The sequence below is a fragment of the Andrographis paniculata genome, unplaced genomic scaffold (assembly GCF_009805555.1).
Source record: "Andrographis paniculata isolate CXL003 unplaced genomic scaffold, ASM980555v1 Contig34END, whole genome shotgun sequence".
NCBI lineage: Eukaryota > Viridiplantae > Streptophyta > Magnoliopsida > Lamiales > Acanthaceae > Andrographis > Andrographis paniculata.
This window is the reverse complement of record NW_026137567.1, coordinates 4,486,383-4,505,290: the sequence shown is the minus strand read 5'-3', so window position 1 is coordinate 4,505,290 and position 18,908 is coordinate 4,486,383. Positions and strand designations below refer to the sequence as shown.

The 18,908-nt window shown below is 36.1% G+C and overlaps 3 protein-coding genes across 11 annotated transcripts; 1 reads left to right on the top strand and 2 right to left on the bottom strand.

Annotated features, from left to right (window-relative positions):
• Position 1: 1 nt before the first annotated feature.
• Positions 2 to 2,335, bottom strand: LOC127248383 (uncharacterized protein At1g10890). Of its 3 annotated transcripts, none has more exons than XM_051270695.1 (4): positions 2,110 to 2,335; positions 1,196 to 1,397; positions 739 to 958; positions 2 to 423 (listed from the first exon to the last, which is right to left on the bottom strand). In XM_051270695.1, the coding sequence occupies exons 1-4, from the start codon at positions 2,297 to 2,299 to the stop codon at positions 190 to 192; spliced, it is 846 nt and encodes a 281-aa protein (XP_051126652.1). In that variant the 5' UTR covers positions 2,300 to 2,335; the 3' UTR covers positions 2 to 189. The 3 variants fall into 3 exon arrangements, with proteins under 3 accessions (XP_051126652.1, XP_051126654.1, XP_051126653.1); XM_051270697.1 differs by having other exon boundaries at positions 2,114 to 2,332; XM_051270696.1 differs by having other exon boundaries at positions 1,196 to 1,414; positions 2,110 to 2,330.
• LOC127248381 (DNA polymerase delta catalytic subunit) lies at positions 2,283 to 14,640 on the top strand. Its single transcript, XM_051270693.1, has 30 exons — positions 2,283 to 2,800; positions 3,208 to 3,318; positions 3,815 to 3,921; positions 4,084 to 4,243; positions 4,490 to 4,685; positions 4,782 to 4,917; positions 5,024 to 5,161; positions 5,958 to 6,035; positions 6,141 to 6,232; positions 6,710 to 6,776; positions 6,912 to 6,983; positions 7,780 to 7,866; positions 9,001 to 9,120; positions 9,226 to 9,324; positions 9,698 to 9,805; positions 9,932 to 10,027; positions 10,132 to 10,197; positions 10,707 to 10,763; positions 10,927 to 11,014; positions 11,122 to 11,201; positions 12,064 to 12,177; positions 12,549 to 12,663; positions 12,826 to 12,998; positions 13,134 to 13,205; positions 13,455 to 13,529; positions 13,597 to 13,686; positions 13,767 to 13,927; positions 14,091 to 14,164; positions 14,269 to 14,356; positions 14,502 to 14,640. Exons 1-30 carry the CDS (start codon positions 2,560 to 2,562, stop codon positions 14,587 to 14,589), a joined length of 3,249 nt encoding a protein of 1,082 aa, XP_051126650.1. The 5' UTR covers positions 2,283 to 2,559; the 3' UTR covers positions 14,590 to 14,640.
• A 45-nt stretch (positions 14,641 to 14,685) lies between these two features.
• On the bottom strand, positions 14,686 to 18,665 carry LOC127248382 (E3 ubiquitin-protein ligase RGLG3). Of its 7 annotated transcripts, XR_007838080.1 has the most exons (15): positions 18,451 to 18,663; positions 17,622 to 17,912; positions 17,081 to 17,165; positions 16,864 to 17,004; positions 16,671 to 16,784; positions 16,496 to 16,593; positions 16,345 to 16,424; positions 16,164 to 16,269; positions 15,950 to 16,077; positions 15,643 to 15,775; positions 15,494 to 15,550; positions 15,207 to 15,390; positions 14,988 to 15,067; positions 14,853 to 14,903; positions 14,686 to 14,772 (listed from the first exon to the last, which is right to left on the bottom strand). XR_007838080.1 is itself a non-coding variant. In XM_051270694.1 (12 exons), exons 2-12 carry the CDS (start codon positions 17,865 to 17,867, stop codon positions 15,307 to 15,309), a joined length of 1,272 nt encoding a protein of 423 aa, XP_051126651.1. In that variant the 5' UTR covers positions 17,868 to 17,912; positions 18,451 to 18,663; the 3' UTR covers positions 15,118 to 15,306. The 7 variants fall into 7 exon arrangements, 1 of the variants encoding a protein (XP_051126651.1); XR_007838077.1 differs by having other exon boundaries at positions 14,686 to 14,903; XR_007838079.1 differs by having other exon boundaries at positions 14,686 to 14,903; positions 14,988 to 15,063.
• Between the last annotated feature and the right edge of the window lie 243 nt (positions 18,666 to 18,908).

Genomic DNA, 18,908 nt, shown 5'->3' with positions numbered 1-18,908 from the left:
AAATACAAACGAGACACCCTCTATAAGCCCAGAATCAAGAACTCAAACCAAAATGGCACTGTTCTTTTCTTCTCTCCCTCTATGCATTAAGAGACTCTTATAAATTGTTTAATGATAATGCCTAGTAATGTAAACAGTGGCTACAAATTCTAAATCAGTACCTCGATATCGCAAAGGGAACAAGACCAGTCATTTTCTGCTTGCAGATAGCCGGTTCTTGGCGCGCTCGCGTTCTTCCTCCTCTTCGATTCTTCTCCGTCTGGCAGCCTCTTCTTTTTGCCTTTGGATCATCTCCAACTCCCTCAGTCTTTCTTCTTCTTTTCTCTGAAGTTCAAGAGCTTCTCTCCTCTGCGCCTCCACTACCTTCCTTTGGTTCTCCGCAAGCATCTTGTCCAATTCTTCCTTCTCCCTCCGAGCTTGTTCCTGTTTCCATTCATTGGTTATCGGGGCAGTTTAGTTCAGTTTGCATCAAACATTATGGACAAGGTGAAAAGAATAGATTAAGAATATAAATGGTATTGGAAAGGAAATTCACAAGACCCTTAGAGATAACATACTGAATATTGTAGACACCTAAAAGGTGGATGACGTCCCAAACGAGGTCGTAAATATAATTTTATCATAGAAAATGTTTCAGAAGAATAGATTTTTGTTAAGCAAAGCAATTTACAATGCCAAAGTGATTGGGAACATATATGTATGACTTGTCTAAATAGCAGGCAAAAGTATGGGACTCACTTCTTTTGCCCTTGCTTCAGCAAGAGCAGCTTCCTTCTCCTTTTGAAGTTGAACTTCGACATCATTAAATAGTTTCTTCTGAGCTTCTTCTATTTGTCTTTCAATTTCTAATCTAATCTCTTCAGAACCCAACTTCTCCTCAACCCTCTTCCGAATTTCCTCCTCCAATCTCCTTGCAGTTTCTTCTTCTAGTTGTTTAAGCTCTGCCTCAAGCACCTGTCTAGAAGCACTCACACTCGTTTATGGTTACGGAATAATAGCTTGTAGCAGGTTAAACTTCAGAAATAAGTCAATGGAGCTTTGCCAAACTGCATAAAGATGCAATCAAACGAACAGATAAAGCAAAGAACTTCTAGGTTAGACATCTGAAACAGTACTTGATAAAATGGAACCTCAAATTGCATAAGTGAAACAAATTAATATCATCAAATGCACAGAAAGGAACTTATTTCCTGACCTCTGCTTTTCTTCTTCTTCCTTCTTTAACTTTTCATTGCCATGCTTGCGATCAGCCGATGTTGAACTGGGACTGCGAGATCTTGGTGAAGGGGAATCAGAGGAAGTTCGACTTCTTTGTCTCCTATGACCCCTGGGAGCAGGGGAAGGGCTCTTCCTATGCCTCAAAGCTGGAGAACGACTTCGTCTTCGATGAGGTGTACCTGAACGACTTCTTCTCCTGAATAATGATTATATTAACATTGTACACAGACCCAAAAGCTCTAATGATCAAACACCCAGGCAACTCCACAGGGCCTGCTTGATCAGTCTAGTCTCATTGTAGCCTATCAATATCATGGTTTTATAAGTTGGGAAATTTTTTTAATCTAAATTGATACTTTAGCCACCACCTTGGTTTATTTGAAAGTACAAAGCAACCTCAATAGGTAAAACAACATTCCCTAACAAAAAGTGTAATAGCCAAAACATATTTTCCGTGCGGCCATCTTTCTCACGTTTATGTAAGGAGGATCATTCGAAAGTTACATTATTTTGTTCCAAAGTAAATGCCATTTTCCCCACGGACTTGAGTACTAAACCAAACTCTAATCTTTTGGCAATTTTATCGACCATCCTTCACCATACAGCATAACAAAAACATCGAAAAAGTAAAAAATTTCAACTGAAGCTCAAGCAGTTTCGATGGATACCAACACAAAACAAAAACCTAAACTAATTCATTAGAGAGTAGGCACTTAGTTAAAATAAGTCAAATTAATCGGTCATATAGAAACGGATATAACTGCTGGTTCCTAAAGCAAAATTAGTATAAAATTCTGAACAACGCAACAAATTCCCCCGAGAAATCTAAACAGGCTAGTATTCAGAAGAACAACCAATCAACAACAATTAGGGCAATGCAGTGAAAACAACCTACTGTGAGGGGAGCGCGTACGATCCTGTAGGGAAGAGCGGCGACGGTGACTGATAGCAGGAGAACGAGACCGCGAGTGTCGCCTCCTCGAGTACGACGGAGACCTTGATATACTCCTCGCCATGGCTTCTCCGATAATGCAGCGAACGGATCCTTTGGGATGCTGGAAATGCAGAATAGGCTTGTCATGCCGACGCTTTTTTATTCATTAAGCCTAACTTCGGTATTTGTACGGTATTCCATCGATATGTTTTTACGACTTTAGTAGAAATTAAGTAGTCGCACTTTGGTATATGTGGGTATTTGGATTCCATATTATCTTTTGACGACTTTAGTAGAAACCATGTCACGTGACATCCACGTGGCGTCGTGCCCATATAAACCCCACAGGCTCTGGAAACTGGCGGGAATTTGACGCACGTCTCACAAGCCGCCGTGCCTCCGCAACCATGACGGCTACAGCCAACTCGCGGAAGCGCCCACAGCCTTCTCCGGCGGCAACGCCGTCTCCTCAATTGAAGCATCAGGCAGTGATGGAGGAGGAGGAGTTGGACGAGGATGTATTTCTTGAAGAAACCCTACTGCAGTATGAGGAGGAAGACTCTCAGCGCCGTATCCACGCGGAGCGCCTTGCCAAGTGGAAGCGTCCTGCACTTTCACCTTCCCTTGTGTCCCACGCTCAAAACATCGGTAAATTCTAGAATCCGAACTTAAAAGCAATGGTTGATTTGTAGTTTTTGCTCCAAATGCTGCACCTTTCCCCTGTTTTTCATTTTGTGCTTTGGAAATGTGTCATGTTTCTCGTATTTTTAATTAAAGGATGGGAATTTTCGTGTGATACTTCATCAAGATGCAGGTATTGTACAAGATGCATGGCACGCATCTTTCAAAGCATAGTTGATAATTGATTACTTTCTTTTCTGATAGTTTTATAGCATTATACGTAAGGTGCCAACAAATTTTAATGTTGCATATCAGCTCATCACTACGCAATAGATGCAAAAATATGAACTTTCTTAAGGGAGTTGTTGTTTTTATATTGGAACTGGTTTTTAATTGCCATTAATTATTCGTTTGCCATCAATTCTGTTTTGAAGTATTTCAGCAGCTAGAAATTGATTATATCATTGGAGATAGCCACAAGGAGCTTCTTCCAAGTTGGTCAGGTCCTGCTGCAATTATCAGGATTTTCGGGGTAACTAAAGAAGGTCGTTCCTCTCTCCCCTCTCTCTCGTGGAAAATTGTATTGTGGTGCTTTCTGTTGGTTCAAAATTTAAAATATTGTGAAATATAGTTATCTATTTCATTGTATTGTAATTGCTTCAACATAGTTAAAAATTGGAACTTAGCTTTGATTTGCCCTGATTTTGGCCTGCCATCAAGTTGAAAGCATTATCTCCAGACTTTTTTTGCAGTTGCCCTTAGATAATTGTGAATATGCTAGTGATGATTGGGTATGCGACAAAATCACGCAAATATTATAAAGCTTGATACTCAAAATTAATTGTTTCTTCAGTTTGTATGCTATGCTGGGTTTCCAGCTTTGCAAACTTTAGGCCGGGTGGCACTTGTACATGGGAGTTAAGCTGCTGGAAAGTAGTTGCTGTTGCATAATATTCATGCTTAGACATTTAATTATGAATGTTTCTTTGCAACTAAAGTGAGCAGTTTCACTGATGATTTTATTGAACTTCTCTTGACCAGGACACAGTGTTTGCTGTAAGGTACATGGTTTTGAACCATATTTTTACATCAACTGCCCTCCTGGAATGGGTCCTGACGATATCTCCCGTTTCCATCAAATACTTGAGGTAGATTTTTTTTTTCTCTTTAATTTGATTCTATTCAATTTATATAAGCACATGTATGAGGAAACTATTGTTACATCTGTTCTCATGCTTTATTGCATGATCATGCTATGTACAATTTCTTTTGGTTATCTTCTCAGTTATTGTGATTTGTGATTGCTACAGGCTAGGATGAGAGAATCAAACAGAAATAATCAGGTTCCCAAATTTGTTCGTCGCATGGAATTGGTTCAGAGAAGAAGCATAATGCATTACCAACAGCATGACTCTCAGCCATTCCTGAAAATAGTAGTAGCATTGCCTACAATGGTCACGAGTTGCCGTGGTATGATCTCTAATGCAAACAGATGAAGCTTCCATTAATTAGTAGATAGTATACATATGTGTATCGCTTTACACTACAAAAATTAGTACACACATATGTGAATTATATCACATCGTTATTATGCTTATTTCTATGGACATGTAATTGTTGAAACTATGTATTCACGAATACTGATGTGTATACCAGATTTTTTACCAACATTTGTCACTCTAATATAAATACTTAGGTAAATTGCAAATTTGGCAGGCATCCTTGATAAAGGAATACAAATTGAAGGACTGGGTATGAAGAGTTTTATGACATATGAGAGTAACATACTTTTTGCGCTCCGCTTCATGATTGACTGCAATGTTGTTGGGGGAAACTGGATAGAAATTCCTCAAGGAAAATATAAGAAGGGTGCAAGAAGTATCTCCTATTGTCAATTAGAGTTTGACTGCCAGTATCCTTTTGTACAGAAAAAAGTAGTCTTTCAAGGATGACATGTTATTAGCTGATTTAATCTTGCTCGTGATGTTTCCCTTAAACATGCCATCAGTTTTTCGGATTTGATCAGTCATGCTCCTGAAGGAGAATTCTCAAAGATGGCTCCATTTCGCATACTTAGTTTTGATATCGAATGTGCTGGGAGAAAAGGCCATTTCCCTGAGCCCACTCATGATCCTGTTATTCAGGTTTCTTCACAATTCCCTAGTATTTGACACATCAGAGTATGGCCTATGCTGCTTTACTATATTAAAGTTTCTATCTTTCTGATTTTTCTTTTTGATAATATTCCAGGTGGCCAATTTAGTAACGTTGCAGGGTGAGGATCAACCATTTGTTCGTAATGTGATGACCCTTAAATCTTGCTCACCTATTGTTGGTGTTGATGTCATGTCATATGATACGGAAAAAGAACTTCTATTGGCTTGGAGGGTAATGCACCTAGGCTCTCAGCATAAATACTAAACTATTGCTAGATTAGTTTTTGTTGCACACAAAAGGGTACCCATTTTGTTTCATATGCTATAAAGCTGCATGTTGTTATCCTACTTGATAGATACTCTCATTTGAGTTTTCCATATCTTGCATATATAACTTTATCCCTGAAATGGAAATGATTTACTTCTGTCTTGATTTAATTTTCTTGTGCTTGATCAGTAGCCTTCTGCACTACATTTGCTGATGGTACATTACTCAATTTCTATGGTTTCAGTTGACCCTTTGTTTTCATTCTATTTGTATTTTACTTTCTATTTCTCTGCTATTACAAAATTTCTTTCATCTGTCTAATCTTAAAACTACCCCCAGTGTCCTGGATTATTGTGATTTCATTTATTTATGGTTTACACTTACACATGGTTGACAAGGTCCACAGTTGAGGGGTCAGATCATATGTTGCTTTTACGGGTGTCCTGCTAATCAAATCACTCGTGTTCCATTAATTCTTCATGCATATGGATGGATTCTTATTTTGGAAAAAAAATTAAATGTATTTAGTAGAGACTCAAAACATATGATATGACATATTAACTTTACCAGGAGTCTTGTTTTTCAGTTATCATGCATATTGCCTTCTGACAACAGACTATTGCTTTTTTTAGTTGAAATTATCTTTTGGTTATTATATGCATGTAAAATTTTCCCTTTGTATAGCCTACTTGGAAGCCAGTTGAGCTGATATTTAAAAGCTCCATACACTACCTTTATTTCAATTGATCTTTCCTTCCAGGACCTTATCCGAGAAGTTGATCCAGATATCATAATTGGATATAACATCTGCAAATTTGATTTGCCATATCTCATTCAGGTTGGAAGCTTTTCTCTTCGTGTTCCTTGCCTTGTGCAGAGATAGAATTGGCAATCCTTTTTTCTTTTCTGTAAAAAATACCAAATTCTTTCTTTTCCTGGACAGAGAGCTGAAGTATTGGGGATAGCTGAATTTCCAATACTTGGGCGGATTCAAAATAGCAGAGTTCGTGTTAAAGATACAACATTTTCATCCAGGTCCAGAAATAATCTCTCTTCCTGCTGTTATGATCACTACAGACGAAGAATCATTAGTCTTTTTGCAAGTTTGCATTTACTTGTTGGCTATGTCCCTATTTCTCATCTCTTTGTCTACTCTACTATATTCAGTCATTAGGATTATATCTATCTTTATTATTTTACCAAACAATAGTATAGCTTAGAAGAATAACAGTAGATGGAATTCTTAATAAGGAAAACAGGCATTGGATGGAAAATGAATATAAATATACAGGCTTGTACAGAAGCTTCCATATATTTAGTACGTCAAGTATTTCAGTAAGTTGTCTTTTCTCGCTTATGATATGCTTTGTTTTGGCTGAGGAAGAATTGTTCTCTTTGTATTTTGATGTGAGCATGTCTTTCATATGCAATCAATATTGTGATCTCTGTTCCTTCAAAAAATTAACTTATTTCTTAAAGCACATCAACTGACTAAAGCTTCTGGAACTGCAGACAAATGGGAACAAGGGAAAGTAAAGAAGTTACAATTGAGGGGAGAGTTCAATTTGACCTGCTACAGGTGTTTCACACCAGATGGAACTGTTTCCTTTGATGCTTACTGTGTTTAAGCAACATCATAAATATTTTTCTAGAAGCCTTGTTATCACAAACACTAGCAACTGTATTAATTATGGCATCTGGTTTCACTTCTCAGGCTATGCAAAGGGACTACAAACTAAGTTCGTACTCACTAAATTCTGTTTCTGCGCACTTTCTTAATGAGCAGGTGAGTTTAAACTCTTTGAGGAAAATTCATTTTGATTTTCTTCCATACTTTGCTGTTTTAATATGATAATATTTTTTCACCTAACTAATTCTGTTGATATGAAGAGAGAGAGAGAGAGAGAGAGAGAGAGAGAGAGAGAGAGAGAGAGAGAGAGAGAGAGAGAGAGAGAGAGAGAAGAAAAGAGTGGGGAAAAATCCCTGCTGTATTAATTGTGTTTACATGATGATATTCTACATAGATTTCATATCTGATTATTTTCTTTAAACCCGATTTGTTTTAATATTTGGATTGCTTATCAAAAGTTATATCTTGCTTCTTGTGCCATAGTTTCTCCGAGGAATCCAGTACAATTGAAGTATAACTTTGACTGGCCATATTCATTTTTCTGGGTTCATGTGGACCTGAGTTATTACTTTTAGTCTACCTTTGATATAGCCTAATCATTGAATCAACATTAGATCATGGTTGATATTTTAGAGCAGGATGACTAACTCCCTATTAAGGTTAAAATGGGCATATGATTCTTAACCAGGGTAAATAAGACGGATATCTTCTCATTTGTAACAAGCTGGGAGCCATCTGGATAACATACTATGGACCTAGTAGTATATACATGTTCTAAGAAATATAAAGGTGCTTCTCTGAATGGTATTGCTGCAATGTATTGTTTGTTAAACTTCATATTGGAATTATGCTCTCCTTTAACTGGGTTTAACACCATTCAGGCTTTGTCTGATTTTCTTTTTGGTTTACTGTGTTATGTTTTTGATATTGTGAATTGTCTATGCTTGTGCAGAAAGAGGATGTCCATCATTCAATTATATCAGACCTTCAGAATGGAAATTCGGAAACCAGGAGACGTCTTGCTGTCTACTGTTTGAAGGTGAGTGCTATTTCTGAGTTCAAATGTATGGAAATTATTTATCCTGTATCACAATGAAGGCTTTCTGTATGGCAGTTTATGGTTTGTGTTCTAGCATTTGGTTAGGATATGCATATGACAAGATATTATGGTGGCCTTTATCTTGCAGAAACTGGCCTATTTTAAAAATCTCTATTTAAATTTGCATGTCATTGTCACCAAAAAAATAAAAATAAAAATAAAAATTGGTTCAGTATTCTGATGCCCTTTTTCCAATATTTAATTTCATAATCTTCATTGCCAAAATGCTCAGGATAAAAAAAATCATGACATGGGCAGAGTATCATAATCAATATACGTAGTTGATACAGGTTCATAGAAAAATAGGATGGAAGAAGATGGTGATTATTCATGAATTGAAGTTGATTTATTCTTTATAAAAAGAAATCATGCCAATTGCCGAATATGAAAAATGCATTTCCCTGACTTCAAAAATATTTTAGATAGAAAACTCTTTTTTTGGTCATAACATAATTAGTAATTAGTTAATAACATAAAGTTTTAGGATTAAATATTTTGGCTTTGTGTTGTAAATGCCTCATGTCTCAATTGGGATCAGAACGCTACTAAAATGTGTAAAATTTGTCCTTGTAATTGTGGAGTCCTCAAATCATTTACCCATGAGGCTCATCACTTCACTTCAGCAATATACTATAGAGATGCATCTTAGCTATTGCATTATGACTTGTGATGGTTGATGTGATGTACATATAAAGCACCCGGAAATCGGAATGCTGTAGTCTTATCCTTAACCCTACTCTAATATTACAGACAATCTCATCCTTACTAGTTGTTGATATGTTTTCTATTCTGGTCTTATTTTCTCAAAGCTTGTGGTGCAACAATAGCACTTTAGCTGTAAACTGTGTATAAAACTGATGTTTTCTGTATTACACTGCATGACATTTGTCACTGTGGCAGATAGCTATGTACATTTATATGACCTATCATTGATATATGAGAAAAAAGAAACTACATGGTTCTTGTTGAGAATAGAAGTGCAAGTATGTGCCGGTGACTAATGCTTTTTAGATATTTCGTCTTGAGTAATGATATCATAATGTAAAATATTTCTGAAAGATACAAATGTTGTAGGATGCTTACCTTCCGCAGCGCCTTTTGGACAAGTTGATGTTCATTTATAACTATGTGGAGATGGCTCGAGTAACTGGTGTTCCTATCTCATTTTTGCTCTCCAGAGGGCAAAGTATTAAGGTCATTTCAGAGCTCTATAGATTATAGACTAGATTTCTGAGTAGTTAAGCTTTCAAACTAGGCTGAAAAAATGAGACCTGCAGCTAATTTTAATCTTTTTTTCAGGTATTGTCACAGCTTCTGAGGAAAGCAAAACAAAAAAATCTGGTTATTCCAAATGTCAAACAGGCTGGATCAGAACAGGGAACTTTTGAGGGTGCAACTGTAAGTGACTCAGTTTTGTTTCTGGATATGCAGTTGTATGTATTTATTAAACACATTCATTTGAATATTTACTCCATTTATTCTAGTGCATCTCCGCTCTTTACTGGAATTGTTGATAAACTTCGTTTCCAAGCTTACTCAGTACACTTCTATGTTGACTTTAAAAGGTCAACAACTTGTGGTGTTTAGCAACCACTTTATCTCAATCTTATAGCACATACAATTAAAAAATAAGAAATCCCTGGAGAAGAAATACAGGTTGTAATCATATATGCGGGTGTTCGTATCCTCTGAGCTTATGAGTGACATCACTTCTTATTTAGCCCTTCTCAAGGATGGATTATTCTCATATTTTTGGTGGATTCATATGTAGGTCTTGGAAGCCAGAGCAGGGTTCTATGAAAAGCCTATTGCAACGCTGGATTTTGCATCTTTATATCCTTCAATTATGATGGCATATAATTTATGTTATTGTACCCTGGTAAATATGTTATACTTTTCCTGGCCAACCTTTTCATTTTTAAGTTGCAAGTTAAATAACTATAATAGTTGATAATAACAAAGTCAAACTAATGATATTTACTAAGTTTTCATGGTTGTTATATAGGTAACACCAGAAGATGCAAAAAAATTCAATCTGCCTCCAGAATGTATCAACAAAACTCCAACTGGGGAAACATTTGTCAAGTCAAATTTGCAGAAGGTTAATGCTTACATCTGAAACAGTTTTTTTGTATTTTCATGGTTCAACAGATTGAAAGTCATATTTTGTATTTGCATATCCTGATGATTTGAAGTTTTATTCAGGGAATACTACCTGAAATTCTTGAAGAACTTTTGACTGCGCGTAAGAGGGCTAAAGCAGATTTGAAGGTTTGTATTATTCATTCTGATCTATGTACTTTTGTATTTGTGCTTTCTTTTTATCCTGAATTTGTTTGGTTGTGAAGCAAACAAATCACCATTTTTTGAAACTCACATACTAGTTTTCCTCTTAAACCAGTTATGTATCTTAGCTATACTTGAAACTGATTTAACTTGATGAGAATAGAAGATTTGAAATTTGAACTGCTGGCAGAATTCATCTAAATCACTGCATACTGCAGCAGAATAAACTTATGAAGCCACCAATGTTCAAGATCACACAAACAAACATATTATATGGTTATGAGTGCGTAAAGTCCTGTTTGTCATCTTTGAACATCTATCAATGGAAAGCTCCAACATTAATACACTTTTCCTGGGTAGCCTTAATCTTGTTGCTGAGGGATGGGTTTCCATCACAATTTACTTTGTATGGCCATTCATTTTCTTCTATCTATTTCTTCAGAGTTCAAACTGAACTTTTATTATAAAAAACCAACTGTATGGTTTGGCTTTAGGAAGCAAAGGATCCTCTTGTAAGGGCGGTGTTAGACGGCAGACAACTTGCTTTGAAGGTAAACCACATCATTTTCGATTCTTATATATGTGTATATATATAGATATATTTTAGTTGTTTGGTATAATATGTTGCTCCTTTGGCTTCATATGAAAAAATAATAATAATAAATAAATAAATAAATTATAATGTGGGAGTGACTGGTTCTCATGCATTTCCAGATTAGTGCAAATTCTGTGTATGGATTTACTGGAGCTACAATTGGTCAATTACCTTGTTTAGAGATATCTTCAAGTGTTACCAGCTATGGTAATTTTTGTATTTTGTGTGTGTGTGTGTGTTTTTTTCCTTCTCTCTATACATACAGTAGATATATTCTTGAAATATTATTGGACTATGATTTGTAACTTTTGAAGGTCGACAAATGATTGATCACACCAAAAAATTGGTGGAAGATAAATTCACTGTTCTTGGGGGATATGAGCACAATGCTGAGGTACATCTTCCGTAATCATTATCTTAATGAGGCATTTACTCTTCTGACAAGAAGCTTGCTTTCTTGGAATGGGCACCTTTAAGTTAGTTATGTTTTATGATAATGTGCTCATTAAACAAGACCCCAGTATAAAATCACAATTTTTTCTCCTAAAAAACCCGTCCTACTTATTGGATAGGAAGGCTAAAGCAGAAGATGTACAACTCCCTCAAACAATAAAGCTTATTAACATAATTGTTTGAACTAATTAATTCAACAAAAAAAAAAAAAACACAATAATTTTGGTTTCAATATCATCCAACAAATTTATGACTACCAATTCATTAAGCATTAGTAAAGTAGATCTTTTTATGTAATATTAAATTATAACTTCAACGAGAAGGAAGAAAAAAATGATGTGGCTTGGATGTCTGGTGTCCATCCATTGGCAATTTCCTATGTGCAATGACATATATTTATTTTTTAATTTGCTACACAACTGTAGGTGAATCAATATGAAGGGCCAGATATACCATTCAATCAAAATCAAAGATGCTGAGACACTTGCATAAGATTAAGATTACATAGTCATGCTTGACATGATGAAGGATAAACCAAGTTTACCTGTGTGAATGAATTAATTCAAAATATTAAAGCACAACTTTTACTTTTTATCATGTGTGGGTGTGTGTATATTCTTCTATTGCGTAAAAAAGTTCACATAGAGGAGTTATTGTTTGAGGTGTAAAATCTCTTGCTTTATTGTTTTGTTAGTTGAAATAGGAACAGGATAGTAAGCCAAGTTCACTTTTGTTTCTTCTCTCATCACATACAGTCTGGTTCCCTTTATAGCTGTATTTCTGAAAGATATTTCTTATATCAGGTCATATATGGAGATACAGATTCAGTTATGGTTCAATTTGGCGTGTCCTCTGTTGAGGAAGCAATGAAATTAGGTAGGGAAGCTGCTGATTATATTAGTGGCACTTTCAACAAGGTATGTTGGTTTGTAACCCTAGTTTGTTTCTTTGATCTTTCACTTTATGGCTTGTGGAAAAATTATCAAATGCCAAGTAGAGTTATGTGCTATGGCCTATGGTAATTTAGGTCAACGCGCGCCATCTAACAAGTGTTTGGCGTCACTTCTTTTCAACTCTTTATGCAGCCTTTTAAATACATGATGTGATGTGCCCTGATCTGACATTCTGGTGTGTTATGATCTGTGCCATGCATTCACACCGAAGAATTTAATCTGATATTTCCTTTAGTTGGGTCTATATGTACTACCCATCCTTTCTTCTCTTCTTACTGCCAATTTTTGTCTCAATTATAACTATTTGCATCTTTGTGGTTTTGCCTTGTTGTCAGCCTATAAAGCTGGAGTTTGAGAAGGTTTACTATCCATATCTACTAATCAGTAAGAAGAGATATGCTGGCCTTTACTGGACAAATCCAAATAAATTTGATAAGATGGATACTAAAGGTGGGTAAAATGGCTTATTCTTCTCTCTGTCACTTTTCTCTTATAAAATTCTTTACTCTGTTATTGTCATAATTGTCTCATTCTCATCATCTTGTCCCTACTTGTTAAATCCTTCATCTTCTTGTAGGTTTTCTGGCTAAATCATTACTTTTCTGTTTGCAGGGATTGAAACTGTTCGAAGGGATAATTGTTTGCTGGTAAAAAATCTGGTGACTGAATGCCTTAACAAGATACTGATTGACCGAGATATCCCTGGGGCAGTTCAGTATGTCAAGAACACAATCTCAGATCTTCTTATGAATCGCATGGATTTATCCCTTTTAGTCATCACTAAGGTGAATACTTAGCTGTGGAATCTATTTCAATGTTGTGTCTTTTAAGCTCTGTTCTCATCATTGCCCCTTCATTTAGTTCCCTTAAGGATTTTTTTAATTTTTTATTTGTATTAATGTTCCTGGTTTGATATATAGGGTCTTACGAAAACAGGAGATGACTATGAAGTCAAAGCTGCACATGTAGAACTCGCCGAACGGATGCGAAAGGTTGGAAATGTGTTCTACTGATTTTATTTTTTTAGTGTTTCATAATATTTTTATTGGCTAACCAGAGCAAGTTTGTGTTCTCACTTTTACATAATCTACTTAAGAACTTTTAGCACTTGTAATACTAGCTTGAACCTTGACTTGCAAAAGGAAAAATTCAGATAATAGATGTATATTGAATAGAGAGTAACATTTTATAATTGTAATTGTTAATTCTATCTTTGTTATGTCTTGTCTACTGACAAATAGAGAGATGCTGCTACTGCTCCAAATGTGGGGGATCGAGTACCATACGTCATTATTAAAGCAGCCAAAGGTGCCAAGGTAAGCACTAATTTCATATATGCTTCTATTTCTCGATGTGGAAAGACTGATGTGCAGAATTCAACAGGCATATGAAAGATCAGAGGATCCAATCTATGTGTTAGAGAATAACATTCCCATAGACACTCATTACTACCTTGAAAATCAAATTAGCAAGGTGCATGAAGCAACTTATGTAGTTTTTTTCTGTTTATCCAAGTGAGCTTTCAATGACATGACAATTTATTTATTTTCCAGCCACTGCTTAGGATCTTTGAACCCATCTTAAAGAATGCAAGCAAAGAGCTTCTTCAAGGAAATCATACAAGATCTATATCAATTTCTACCCCTTCAAATAGCGGAATTATGAAGTTTGCTAAAAAGCAATTAACATGCATTGGATGCAAGGCTTTGATCAGGTAAAGCACAAAGCACTCAATTAAATAAGTATTTCGTTAACTTCAAAATTTCTTATGCTTGACAAGAACTCTAGAATGGACAGCTCCTCCCGCTTACCTGCCTCCATTTAGCATATAGGAAGATACTATCAATAACTTTTAACAGTTCTAATTGCTAATCCAGCAACTCAGATCATACTCTGTGCTCACATTGCAAAGGAAGAGAATCCGAACTGTATTGCAAGACAGTGGCAAATGGTACGTTGATCTCTGCTTTCTTACTAATGTTCCATATCTTGTCAACTGGTATATTGTAACAACACGTTTTCCATATGAATAATAACAATGATTCTATGTTTCAGTTGCCGAATTAGAGGAGATTTTCGGTAGGCTATGGACACAATGCCAGGAGTGCCAAGGCTCACTTCACCAGGATGTTCTTTGCACTAGGTTAGATATATATATATATACACGTCTGCGGCTTGCCTTTTAGGATATTTATCCTCATTCTTTCATTTTCTCCAGTCACATCCTCTTTATTCCTTCCATGTATAACAGCTGCCATTTTGACTCTAATAATGTGCATATATTCCAGCCGAGATTGTCCAATATTTTACCGGAGGAAAAAAGCACAGAAGGACATGGCAGAAGCTAAGACACAATTGGATCGATGGAGCTTCTGATCTTCAAACATACATTTTGTACATTGTCAAAATGATTAGGCATGTCCATTTGTAAAAATGCGTAGGTACCTGGCTAGTCGACTAAACAGAAGAACCTGGCAATGGACTACTCGTATTGCATCAAATCCAGTGAAAAGGTTTGCAGTGACAATGAGATTGAGCAGTTACATATTTAGCTAGAGACTGCTTGATGGAAGCAAGCACAAGTTAAAAGATTTTATCTGATGATGGATGTCGGAAAAGTTTGTGGCATCAAGACTTACATGTCCCAAAAGCCATGTCGAGGATCTCAATGTTGATCCAGTTGGTCTGGTCTGAAACCAAAAAAAAGGTGTTGTTGGGAGACTTTGTTGTCTCTAATGTTTTTTTTTCCTTCCTCGTGGCTAAATACGACTTACCTATTCGTCGTGTCATGCGCTTGCGTGTTTCGATTTGCTATACTGATCACAGCCTTCTGTATTGCTGCTTTTTTAACTTTCTTGGTAGACATAAGAACAGCATATGATGAAGATATGGAAGCAAAAGAGATAAATTAAGTATAAAAATGATATATATGTAAAATGAAAGTGTCCTCAATACAGTTGAAATGGAAACTGTCTTAAGTGTGTATAACTTACTTCATAACAACTCATGTTGCTGGAAACAAATCTTCTGCAAGTCCTTGAAGCTGATACCATAAAGTGATCATGTATTTGGCCTCAAGATGAGCCATATCTTTCAACCATAGAGACGTAATCGAGTAGTAATTGGCTGCCGGCATAACGGGCATGAAGATAAAGAGGCCCCACAATCCTTGCAAGTCTGAATTTTCAGAAACAAAAGAAGGGAGCGAGGATGAAGTAAACTAAACATCAAAATGAAACACGGATATCTGCGTGTATATGGTGTGTGTGTCTACGCTTACCAGATGACCGCATCCGAATGCCATGTCCTTCGGATTTGTCAGGCAAATCGGACAAACCTTGACACACAAACTAAAAAGCTTAGAAACTAAAAAGGAAAAAAAAAAAAAAAATGCTCGATTAGGAAAGGCTATGTTGGGGTGGAACTTACTAACTCCGCCGATGGCCCTGATTCAGCCGGTTCTAAATTTGTCGATTTTGGGAGAGCTCTCATAGCATCATCGTGCTCAATAACTTCACGGGGAGGCGGAAGAGGCTTCCTCCTCGGACCTGAATTATATTTTCTTGGCAAAGGAAACGACAACAACTATCACAATGTAAGTCTCGTCCTCATTTACGTTTTCATACATTCTTACTGCCAATTAGCTTCGAAGGAATCGCACATTATGAAGAAGAGGAACAAACAATCTTTAGATTTACTTAGAAAAATTAGAAATGCATAAGGCTTCAGGCCTTACTCATTGAATTCCAGAGTCAGCGTTGCTCGATACTGAAGAGGTATTTCCATTAGAGCAGCTAAAGCAAAAGCCGATTCCTTTTTAGCTGTATCCGTGTGCTTCGACATAATTTCTGTGAAGTTGACAAACTATACAATGCGCCATTTTCGGAATATTAGACACTATACGATGAAAACATTAGACATTGTGCATTGCCATCTGCAATTATAACTACCTGGAAATTATCGAAAGCTCGTTGAGGAATATTATCGTCAAATTCTTTCATTGCATCCCACGGCCCATCCCCAACACCAACAAGAATGATCGATAAAGGATATTCACTGGAATATTCATCGACCACAGGTTACATAACCACCTAAACAATGTACACTTTAAAATTACTAAATCCAATTTACCTAGCGGCGACTATAGAGTCGATAGTTGCTTGTTCTTGAGGACTTAGCCTTCCCGGTAATGTGTTGGGACTTCTGGTGACCTAATATCATTACAAACAATCAAAATGTAAGAATTCAACCAATTTCTAATGACTCGGGATGAAAAGCTGACCTGTCCATCGGCAATAATGACGAGGACATGATACTGAAAGTTGCTCTTTTCCACTATATCGACCGCAGCATCAATTACCGGCGCAAATGAGGTTGGCCCTATACATAAATAGCAAGAAAACTAAAATAAAGAAACATAAACTATTATCATCAATATAAAGTTGTCCTAATATTACCTGATAAATGCAAAAATGGAAGAATCTCTTTATATCGAGCTAGAGCTTCCTCGAATCCATTACAAGGTCGATGGTCGGGGTAAAAGCTAAATACATTCTCAGCATGTGTCGTTGCTGGAAACAAAGAAAAATCTGTCATTTTCACTAGACGATAAATGAGAAACCTAAATAGTAATAGTAATAGAAAACAAACCATCGCCAAATCCGAAACATGGTATCAAATTATCCTCGTCGAATGGAGATAAAGTCCGTCCAATGATAGAGATAGCTTGCTCATATGGATTACGTTGGTGGCCGATTGCATGGAGACTTTTCCTGTGGAAAGAAATCCTCCCTAAACGACGATCATGTTAGTCGATAAATCCTCTCCACTTAACTTGCCGTAAAAAATATTATCAAAAATTTATCACCTGTCCATTCATTACTCTTGGTAAAATCAATGCCAAGGATCAAATTCGACGATTCCAGGCCTGCTTCCCTTAATCCATTTATCACCTTAAAACCATGATGCAGAATTAGATGCTTTGCAATTAGTTGTTAGCTAATTCAATTAGCTGATTTGATATATATATATATTTTCAAAAATTGAAACTTTTAAGATTCAATAAACTCTTTCAATAAGCTAGTTTACCAGACACTCAAGGGTTTGTGTCTTCAACAAAAATTTTCTGACATATTTTTTCCCGAAAAATTAATATACTACCGCTTGAAATTTCTTTCACACCAAAACACAAAACAAACACACCCTAAAACTATCTACTTAAAATCTATTCGATAAACTAGAAGCTCTTGAATAAACTTTTCCCAAACACCCTCTTAGTGAAACTAAATTATTGCTATGAGACATCAAAGTTCCATTATCCAACAAAAAAAGTCTGCATATTCAAGATTCGATAGAAGTGATGTATCGCACAATCATCGCCAAATAACCATAAATCTATGAAATGATACCTCATCCAAAGAGTTGAAGTTATCGGCTATATGGGCAGACTGCCGTCTCTTCCTATATTTAGTGTTTGCAGAAGTTCCGGGCTCCGGCTGGGGATCATGATACTGATGAGTCATTTGTCTTGAAATTCTAGTATGCTCTGGAGATTGAGGTCGATGTCCTGAATCAATTGAGTAGCCTGTGTGTACACCAGGTTGATGCGAAAAACTTTCATGGCTGTCTTCAGGTGAAGATTCAGAATTTCCCATTGCACCAAAGGGACAATGTTTGATTGAAAGAACAGAAATGTCTGTCTGCACAAATGAAATCCAGCGCTGAAATTACAAAAGAATAAACAAATTCCAGATTTTTTAAATGAATCCTTTATGCTAACTTTAGTTTATTCCTTGAAGCAAATTAATGAATCTGCTAAAATCCAACTGTAGGATTGAGTTATGGATTATAGGCAAGAATTTAAAAAAAAAAAAAAAAAAGTTAGGTCAATGAAATCATAAAAAGCTTACTGCCTAATCTCCCTTCACTTTTCTCATCTGCTTTTTTCTCTCTGCCTAACTATCAAACACTGTTTTTAACCAAAAAAAAAGAAAAGAAATGGAATCAAAGTTGTTTCTGCAAAATAGAACAATAATCTAAGAAGCCCTAATCACTTTCCCAATTCACTTGTCATGAATCATAAGAACAAGAAAGCGATATCGAAAGGAACAATAAATCCAGGAAGTCAAACTTTATTCGAGATTCCAAACCTTTAATCCATTCAACAGTTGCAGCAGAAAATTATTACAAGCAGAAGAATAGAGAGAGAGAGAGAGAGAGAGAGAGAGAGAGAGGCACCTGCTTCTGGTTGGGAAATGTATAAATTAACAATAGTGGGTGATCGTGGAACCCTGAGTTGAGTTTGACTTCCTTTCTTGATGGGCTTTTTCTGAGTTTGTTTACTCGCAAACGTTGTCTTTTTTATTTGTACCCGAAAACAATATGTCGAAACTGAACATATGCATAGAAACAAGAAAAAGAAAAGAGTCAGAGGTGACAGAGGAGATATGCACAGAGAGAGGTGATAAAGATCTATCTATCTATATATATATAATATAATCCATATTTCGTTGTCTTGTCTCCTGAATTTTTCTTATGGCGGCCGATACTTTTCTGTGTATATATATTTTCACCACAGAATATGATCTCCAGTAAAAAATATTTATCCAGTTAGTACATAGTCATTTTTTACTTTTGTTTTTACAGTATTGTATCTCTTTTTAATTTGCATTGAATACGAAAGTTTAGATGTTTTA

Coding starts and splice junctions, on each gene's coding strand:
- LOC127248383 (XM_051270695.1), bottom strand. CDS start 2,299: ATGACAAGCCTATTCTGCATTTCCAGCATCCCAAAGGATCCGTTCGCT. Junction 1,398..2,109: donor ACGCGCTCCCCTCACAGTAG/GTTGTTTTCACT, acceptor GAAGTCGTTCAG/GTACACCTCATCGAAGACGA. Junction 424..738: donor CTGAAGCAAGGGCAAAAGAA/GTGAGTCCCATA, acceptor GAATGGAAACAG/GAACAAGCTCGGAGGGAGAA.
- LOC127248381 (XM_051270693.1), top strand. CDS start 2,560: ATGACGGCTACAGCCAACTCGCGGAAGCGCCCACAGCCTTCTCCGGCG. Junction 4,686..4,781: donor CAATTAGAGTTTGACTGCCA/GTATCCTTTTGT, acceptor ACATGCCATCAG/TTTTTCGGATTTGATCAGTC. Junction 13,206..13,454: donor TCGCCGAACGGATGCGAAAG/GTTGGAAATGTG, acceptor ACTGACAAATAG/AGAGATGCTGCTACTGCTCC.
- LOC127248382 (XM_051270694.1), bottom strand. CDS start 17,867: ATGGGAAATTCTGAATCTTCACCTGAAGACAGCCATGAAAGTTTTTCG. Junction 17,005..17,080: donor CAAGAGTAATGAATGGACAG/GTGATAAATTTT, acceptor ATCGTCGTTTAG/GGAGGATTTCTTTCCACAGG. Junction 15,776..15,949: donor CTGACTCTGGAATTCAATGA/GTAAGGCCTGAA, acceptor TCCTTTGCCAAG/AAAATATAATTCAGGTCCGA.